Raw genomic sequence first — 8,165 nt, 5'->3', positions numbered from 1 at the left:
AGAAAAAAAAAAAAAAAGAAATACTGCTAGTTTTTCCCACATGCATGTGTGCACATGTAGTTCATTTGCTTATTTATCTTAAGCCAAGGTTTTAACATGTAATTGGAAGTCCTAAACTAAGTACTTTGGTTTACAGGTTAATTTAGTCTGAAATAGCTGGCAGTGGATGCACACACCTTTGAAGGAGCGCATATAGAAGTCATTGGAGGTGAGCATGCATACATCATCCTATAAATCACTATAAAAGTGATTTATAGTGTCTGTAAAAAAGTTCCAAAAAGTTTAGGTGTGGATTTATATTTATTTTATTTATTTATTTTGAAACAAGTCTCCCTCTGTCGCCTAGGCCGGAGTGCAGTGGCACGATCTCGGCTCACTGCAAGTGCCGCCTCCTGGGTTCACACCATTCTCCTACCTCAGCCTCCTGAGTAGCTGGGACTACAGGCGCCCACCACCATGCCCAGCTAATTTTTGTATTTTTAGTAGAGACAGGGTTTCATCGTGTTAGCCAGGATGATCTCGATCTCCTGACCTCATGATCCGCCCGCCTCGGCCTCCCGAAGTGCTGGGATTACAGGCGTGAGCCACCGTGCCCGGCCTATTTATTTTTTTTTGAGACAAAGTGTTGCTGTCACCCAGGCTGGAGTGCTGTGGTGCAGTCTCGGCTCACTGCAAGTGCCGCCTCCTGGGTTCACACCATTCTCCTACCTCAGCCTCCTGAGTAGCTGGGACTACAGGCGCCCACCACCATGCCCAGCTAATTTTTGTATTTTTAGTAGAGACGGGGTTTTACCATGTTGGCCAGGCTGGTCTCAAACTCCTGACTTCAGGTGATCCACCTGCCTCAGCCTCTCAAAGTGCTGGGATTACAGGCTTGAGCATCTGCGACTGGCCGGGTCTATATTTATTTTTAAAGAATTACTTCAGATGACAATGTGTCATAAATTGCTGCTTTGCTACACATAGTTACCATTATGTTGCTCATGTTTTATTGATTAGTTCTTGATCTTGAGGCTTATACCTGGTGTAAGTATGCTTTAGGCATTCATGAATGACAGTCAACAACTGAGCTGAAGGTCATGGGGCACAAGGCTGTAATTCTTCTAATGGTAATGGCAGTAACATAAGTCTGATACACAAGCAGCATGTATTCAACACACTGATACCTGATAGCATGTCAGGAAAAGAGAACAGGCAATGCAGTTTAAGAGGGGGAAAAACTGAGAAGTCCTAACTACTCCAAAGATGTGAAGGAAACCACAAAAGACATGGACCTGCTTCTACTATAAAAAGAAAATGAAGCACTTCTCTGGGGTTGCTATACCAACTGTTTCAGCCCATTGTAGTCTTGCCTCTTTCAGGGCTTTAGCCACTATTTCATTTCATGGAAAAGCAGACATCTCCTAACAGAGTGACATTTACCAAAAGAAAGAGGGCTTATCAGTGAGCAGCTTAATAAAGAAAAAAATTTTATCTACGCTTTGCACAGTTTTCTTTTCTTTTCTTTTTTGTTTGAGACAGAGTCTCGCTCTGTCACCAGGCTGGAGTGCAGTGGCGTGATCTCGTCTCACTGCAACCTCCACCTCCCGGGTTCAAGTGATTCTCCTGCCTCAGCCTCCTGAGTAGCTGGGATTACAGGCATGCGCCACCACGTCTGGCTAATTTTTGTATATTTAGTAGAGACAGGGTTTCACCATGTTGGTCAGGCTGGTATCAAACTTCTGACCTCATAATCCACCCGCCTTGGCCTCCCAAAGAGCTGGGATTACAGGCGTGAGCCACTGTGCCTGGCCTGCTTTGCGCAATTTTCAAAAGCCATTATTTCTATTCAATTTTGGGTACTTACTACAGTGCTGAATGCAAAGTTTATGTAATAAAATCTTATTGAATGAATGAATCATAGGATAAATAATATAACTAGTAATTTCTTAAGATCATAAATTCCATTATAGTAACCCTGGTAGGCAACTCTATAAAATTTTGGGCTCCAAGAAGAGGTCAATGCATGCCACAAATGTGTCTGATCTGCTGTAAAGTATATTCACAGTCTTCAAAATGTAATGCTTAAATGAGATAAAACTGGTTGGTTACCACCCCCAAGTTAGCATATGCCAGCCAGCACAAAGGTAAATATCAAGAACTTTAACTGCTCAATTTGAATTAACCAAAAATTCCTTCTAGGAATCTTAAAAAAAAAAAAAAAAAAAAAAGGGTGTGAACATTTCAAGCACTTATTTTCAGATGCATCAACTGACATAAATTAAAAATGGTGCAAACTAATAATTGAACACTAGTAGCATAACAAAATAGAATTTTCACTTTCCACTTTGAGTCAAAGTGGTTTGCTCATGTTTGTTGAAATCAGAACTGAAACAATGACATGTATAAAAAGAATAGATAAAAGTGGTTTTTCCATTAAAGTTCCATTCCCTGCTCTCAGCTGATGAAGGCATGAAAACTCAATGGAACAGTTAGGCGGACTCAAATCATCTCAGCTGGAAGCACTCTCCGCTTAAACATACTCATCTGGCCCACCCTCATTCCAAATTCAGGCACAAATGGCCTCCCCGAGGCTTTATGACTTGCTTTCTTCTTTTTCTTCTGATAGCGTTCCCCAGATTGGCTCCTTGATGTGCTCTGGTAACTGTTCTAACTGTGTCTAAAAAAAGAGAGAAACAAAACTATAATGTGGATTTAAAAGAACTTTTTGGCTATAAATCAGACTTGTTAATTTGGTCAAATCCTCTTTACTTCTTTTTCTTTTATCCCCCTAGTCTTTCTATAGGTTTTGAAATGGAAAGAAGGAAACTTGATGGTCTACAAAATACTCTCACATATATAATCTATTTGATCCTCAATGATCTTCATGGATTGCCACTTAATGGGATCCCCAAGTCTAGACAACTAATATTGAGGAGGGAGAACTTCAGAGGTGGTTCACGGAGGACTTGGGCTGAAATGGCAGGATTCTGTTGCAAGGGGTGGATAGCCCCCAACCACTGTGGCAACTCTGTCTCCCAGTTTGCCACAGGTTAGGGCAAACTCTACTCAGTGGGCCAGGACCAGGTTGCAGTGTATCAAAACAACAATACAGATACCACTCCCCACTGCCCCAGCCGAAAGAGGCAGAAATTCAAGCTATACCTTTGTTACTTCCATGGCAACCCCTTCAGGTAAGTTTCGCTGAATATATTCCAAGTAGACATCTGCTGTGCTTCCAGTTAGATGTTCTAACTAAAACATCAAACATGAAAATGATTCATGTATGCTGTTTGTTAAAGCACACTTTTTTTTTTTTTTTTGACATGGAGTCTCACTCTGTCGCCTGGGCTGGAGTGCATGTGATCTCAGCTCACTGCAACCTCTGCCTCCTGGGTTCAAGACATTCTCCTGCTTCAGTCTCCCAAGTGGCTGGGACTACAGGTGTGTGCCACCACGTCCAGCTAATTTTTTTTGTATTTTTAGTAGGGACGGGGTTTCACCATGTTGGCCAGGCTGGCCTCGAACTCCTGACCTCAAGTGATCCGCCCGCCTTGGCCTCCCAAAGTGCTAGGAGTACTGGCGTGAGCCACTGCGCCTGGCCTCCCCTAAAGAATCTTATGTAAAATCCCAATTAAAAAAAAAAAGTATGAATCCTTTGGTTGACGGCATGGGGGCAACATGGCCCAGAAACCCTCTTCTTCCAAAATGCTGCTGCCTTAAAACCTGGGCTCCATGGAACACCATTGGCAAGCATAGTATCAAAGCAGTATACTTTCAAGAGGCTCACAAAACAACTGAAGACAAAAGGACTAGATTATAAGATACAGTTAGTATAAGGTTTTCTGTGTATACTATGAGAGATGTTTCCCTCAGACACAGGTGGATAAAATTTGGGTTTTTCTTTTTAAGAGTGGGGACTGGGCAGGCACTGTGGCTCACACTTTGAAGGCCGAGGTGGGTGGATCGCCTGAGGTCAGGAGTTCAAGACCAGCCTGTTCAATATGGTGAAACCCCATCTCTACTAAAAATACAAAAATTAGCCAGGCACAGTGGCGTACACCTGTAGTTCCAGCTACCAGGGAGGCTGAGACAGGAGAACTGCTTGAACCTGGAAGGCAGAGGTTACAGTGAGCCTAGATCTGCCACTGCACTCCAGCCTAGGTGACAGAGTGAGACTCTATCTCAAAAAGAGTAGGGACCATGACTTTATTATATTTGTGCCCTCAATGACTAGTACAGTACTTTCCATATAAAAGATGCATGAGTGCTTGTTTTAATATTTACCAATCACTTACTATCTGATCAAAGTATTCTGAGTGCTTATATAAATTTTCCATTCTAATTCTCACACTAACCTTTTGAGATGGGTACCACTATTATTCCCATTTTATAGATGGAGGAATTGAGGTACATGTCACACAGCTGTCAAGTGCCAGAACTAGGATTCTGGCATTGGCAGTCTAACTCCAGAACCCATGCTCTCCTTAAGCACAAGACTGTGCTGGCACTAATGGAAGCACAAATGAGTAACAGATGAATGAAAAATCTAATGCTGTGCATCACTGACATGGAAAATCCAGCTAGCATGTGAAACAGTTATTAGAACTGTGTAAAAACTTAACTAGAATTTTTGAAATATGAGCAAAATTATTCCAACGCTATCTTGGCATAATCTGCATTCCTGAGTTAAGGTACGCACTACTCTAAAGGATGGCTTCATTTAATTTTACTTTTCCTACCATGACACTTCCATAAACACTAAAAGATATTTACCTTCTGTACAACCAACAGACATGGGCTTGCTGAAAGAAGTCAAGCTAGTCAATGTTAAAGTTATATATTGGCCGGGCGCGGTGGCTCAAGCCTGTAATCCCAGCACTTTGGGAGGCCGAGACGGGCGGATCACGAGGTCAGGAGATCGAGACCATCCTGGCTAACACGGTGAAACCCCGTCTCTACTAAAAAATACAAAAAACTAGCCGGGCGACGTGGCGGACGCCTGTAGTCCCAGCTACTCGGGAGGCTGAGGCAGGAGAATGGCATGGGCCTGGGAGGCGGAGCTTGCAGTGAGCTGAGATCCGGCCACTGCACTCCAGCCTGGGCGGCAGAGCGAGACTCTGTCTCAAAAAAAAAAAAAAAAAAAAAAAAAAAAAAAAGTTATATGTTGGTGTGAATTTCTGGTATTTCAAAAATGTCAGGATTTCTCAAATACACTCACCTCTAAACATCTGTAAAGTGTTCTCATTTCATACTGAACTCTGTGCTTCTTGTAAATATGCACTGATTTGAGAAGAGTAAATCGCTCTATTTTCCTTGGAGGTTCATGTCTGAAATTAATGGACAAAACAAAACCTGAGTCACTATGATAACAAAGCATAATTCCATAATTTTGTAGGTCAGACTCACACTCGATTATAGGCATTAAGTACCATTTACAGACTTCCATTTGCCAAAACTGTCATCTGGAACAACAACTGCTATCATAAAACTCAGGCCAAAATAAACACTGCAGACAGCAATAGCTTTTTCCCACAGGCTCAAAAATAAGCCCTGGCATGTCAAGTGCGCATGCATACATACACACCTGCTGCTTTTACACCCTTTAGTCTTTTATTGACCAAACATATGAATTGTGAAGAGTAGCACCAGTGTGGTGGACACAGTTGTAACACCTGCTATATGTCTGTTGTTTTAGGAAAATCTATAGATACATCGAAATAACAAAACTATAGTCTATTTTGGGAAACTGTGGCCTTCTGTTTTTGTTAGAAGGTCAGACTGCCAAAGCCCCAGATGGGGCCTTGTTCAACAGCAGAAGGAGCAGATGACAAGACAAAGGAGACAGTTACGCTTGACCCTGCAGTGACTCCAAGGCTATCTGAAGCTTACCTTGTTCAAGCAAGAAATTACTGGGTGAGTGGTGTTTCTTAGGGAAGATTTGAAACAATGGATATATTAGCCCAAAATCATCACATCCAAAGGGTCTAAAATGATTGTTCATTCACCCACTCTACCTCCCTGCTCCATGGAGATCCCAGAAACATGGCCTTCTTGAGTCTCCTTACATCAATGCAATTTCTAGAAAAAGGAGTTCTTTCATTTTCCTTGTTTACTCATTCTAGTATTTAAAAACTCCAGTGGGCAGGAAGGCATGATCCTGATTAGGATAACATACCACAAGCTTAAACTCTACCCACCAAGAGTTTCTATCCTACTTTAAGAGTTCAGACTGGGCCAGGTATGGTGGCTCACGCCTGTAATCCCAGCACTTTGGGAGGCCGAGGCAGGCAATTTGCCTGAGCTCAGGAGTTCAAGACCAGCCTGGGCAACATGGTGAAACCCCGTCTCTACTAAAATACAAAAAATTAGCCAGGCGTGGCGGTGTGCGCCTGTAGTCCCAGCTACTCCTCGGGAGGCTGAGAACTGCCTGAACCCAGGAAGCAGAGGTTGCAGTGAGCTAAGGTTGCGCCACTGCACTCCAGCCTGGGCAACAGAGCCAGACTCTGTCTCAAAAAAAAAAAAAAAAAAAAGTTCAGACCTTCCTGGGATGAGCACTATTTTCCTGGTTGATCATATTATAGCAGCGAACAGGTCAGATCAGGAAAGGCCATACTTACACTTTAATAGAGATACCAAGTTCTTTAGCAGCAAGCACAGCAAAATATTCATAACTGTCCAATACAGCCTTATCGTGACCTTTCACTAAAACCGACAGGCGCTTATATAATGTGTCTGGTTCATCAGAGATCGTTATCTACAATCCCAAAGAAAAGTTTCAGTTTTAGTTCCTCTTATATTTATAACTAGCAAATTTAACACATTACCCTCAACTGAAAAACTTCTGAGTTTACTAATAAATGAGGAGAAAAACACTGAGTGACAGCACTGTTAGCTGAAGTGTCTAGATACTTTCATGTTCAGATCTGGACAATAAGCCTCAGAATCTGTTAAAATACAGCGTGAATCAAAAGAATTTTCAAGGCAACCCATAAAATTACTAAAGGAACTTTCCAACTTAAAATAATTATTCAGCTTCAAATTCACAATGAGAAAGGATTTCAGGGTCTCCTAATAAAAAGAGCCTGGTCAGAAGACCTGGACTGAGAATTAAACTCTGCTAATGGTAGCTGAAGGACAACGGCAAATCATCCCATCTCACTGCACGTTGGTTTCCTCACATAAGAAAGAGGGTAAATCTATGCTATAGCCCACAGTATTTCCCTAAGAAAAAAATAAGAAAACACAGATTAAAGTGCTTATTAATTATAAAACATTATTATACAAAGCCAAGCTAGTTCTATTCATTATTAGGTTTTATTCATGTATGTTTTGCCTGCCCTAATAAACAAATTACTCATTTCTAATTAAAATGATATGACGCTGACTGTACCTATAACTTCTACCTCTTCCACCCTAATACCTAAAGACCTCAGAAATAATGGGTTTGACACTTCTGACTTTCTTCCAAGAGGTGAATTACCTTCATTTCATTCATCCATTAAACCAGTAAATTATACTACTAATCCGATGATTCAGAGTTAAATCACTTCACTCCTGAAAGGAGATTTACTTACTAGCCAGAAAGCTAGATATCCACTCTCAATTACCCCAAAAAGAGTTGTTGGAAGAATAGAATATACTGATAGCCTGTGTCATGAGTTGAGGGATGAGAAGGGGGAATATAGCCTCAAGATGTGTTCTGACTGATCCCTACAGGGTGTTAAAAGATACTCTGAATTTGTTAGGAATATTAAAAATCAGAAGATTTCACAAGAACATCTGGATTTCAGTTTAGCTTGGAAGATTTAGACAAGCTGGCATCACTAGGTCTGATTTCCCACAGGGCAACAAGTGGCTAGAGTAAGTAGCTGCTGTCTTGCTTATAAAGACAGTGGCACACCATGCCAATTCTGCAACCTTTTCTTATAGGCCTGGCTCCTGCAGGCATGTGAGTTGCAGACTGGTGCTTAAATGTGCTGTCATAGAAATATATCCAGTACTGGCCAGGTGTGGTGGCTCATGCCTGTAATCCCAGCACTTTGGGAGGCTGAGGCAGGCAGATCACTTGAGGCCAGGAGTTTGAGACCAGCCTGGCCAACATGGCAAAACTCCATTTCCACTAAAAATACAAAAATTGGCCGGGCGCGGTGGCTCAAGCCTGTAATCCCAGCACTTTGGGAGGC

At 42.0% G+C, this 8,165-nt stretch overlaps 1 protein-coding gene across 2 annotated transcripts in view; it reads right to left on the bottom strand.

The window, feature by feature from the left end:
* Positions 1-1,071: 1,071 nt before the first annotated feature.
* MRPS10 (mitochondrial ribosomal protein S10) overlaps positions 1,072-8,165 on the bottom strand; it is an 18,406-nt gene continuing 11,312 nt past the window's right edge. For both annotated transcript variants that reach the window (XM_011943616.1, XM_011943622.1), the window contains exons 4-7: positions 6,600-6,736; positions 5,201-5,309; positions 3,145-3,234; positions 1,072-2,659 (exon numbers count right to left, since the gene is read on the bottom strand). In XM_011943616.1, the coding sequence (XP_011799006.1) occupies positions 2,576-2,659; positions 3,145-3,234; positions 5,201-5,309; positions 6,600-6,736 (420 nt within the window). In that variant the 3' untranslated portion in view covers positions 1,072-2,575. The remainder of the gene's footprint in view (positions 2,660-3,144; positions 3,235-5,200; positions 5,310-6,599; positions 6,737-8,165) is intronic.

This window comes from Colobus angolensis, unplaced genomic scaffold (genome assembly GCF_000951035.1).
Source record: "Colobus angolensis palliatus isolate OR3802 unplaced genomic scaffold, Cang.pa_1.0 Scaffold105, whole genome shotgun sequence".
In the NCBI taxonomy this organism is placed as follows: Eukaryota; Metazoa; Chordata; class Mammalia; order Primates; family Cercopithecidae; genus Colobus; species Colobus angolensis.
This window is presented reverse-complemented; position numbering and strand designations above follow the sequence as displayed.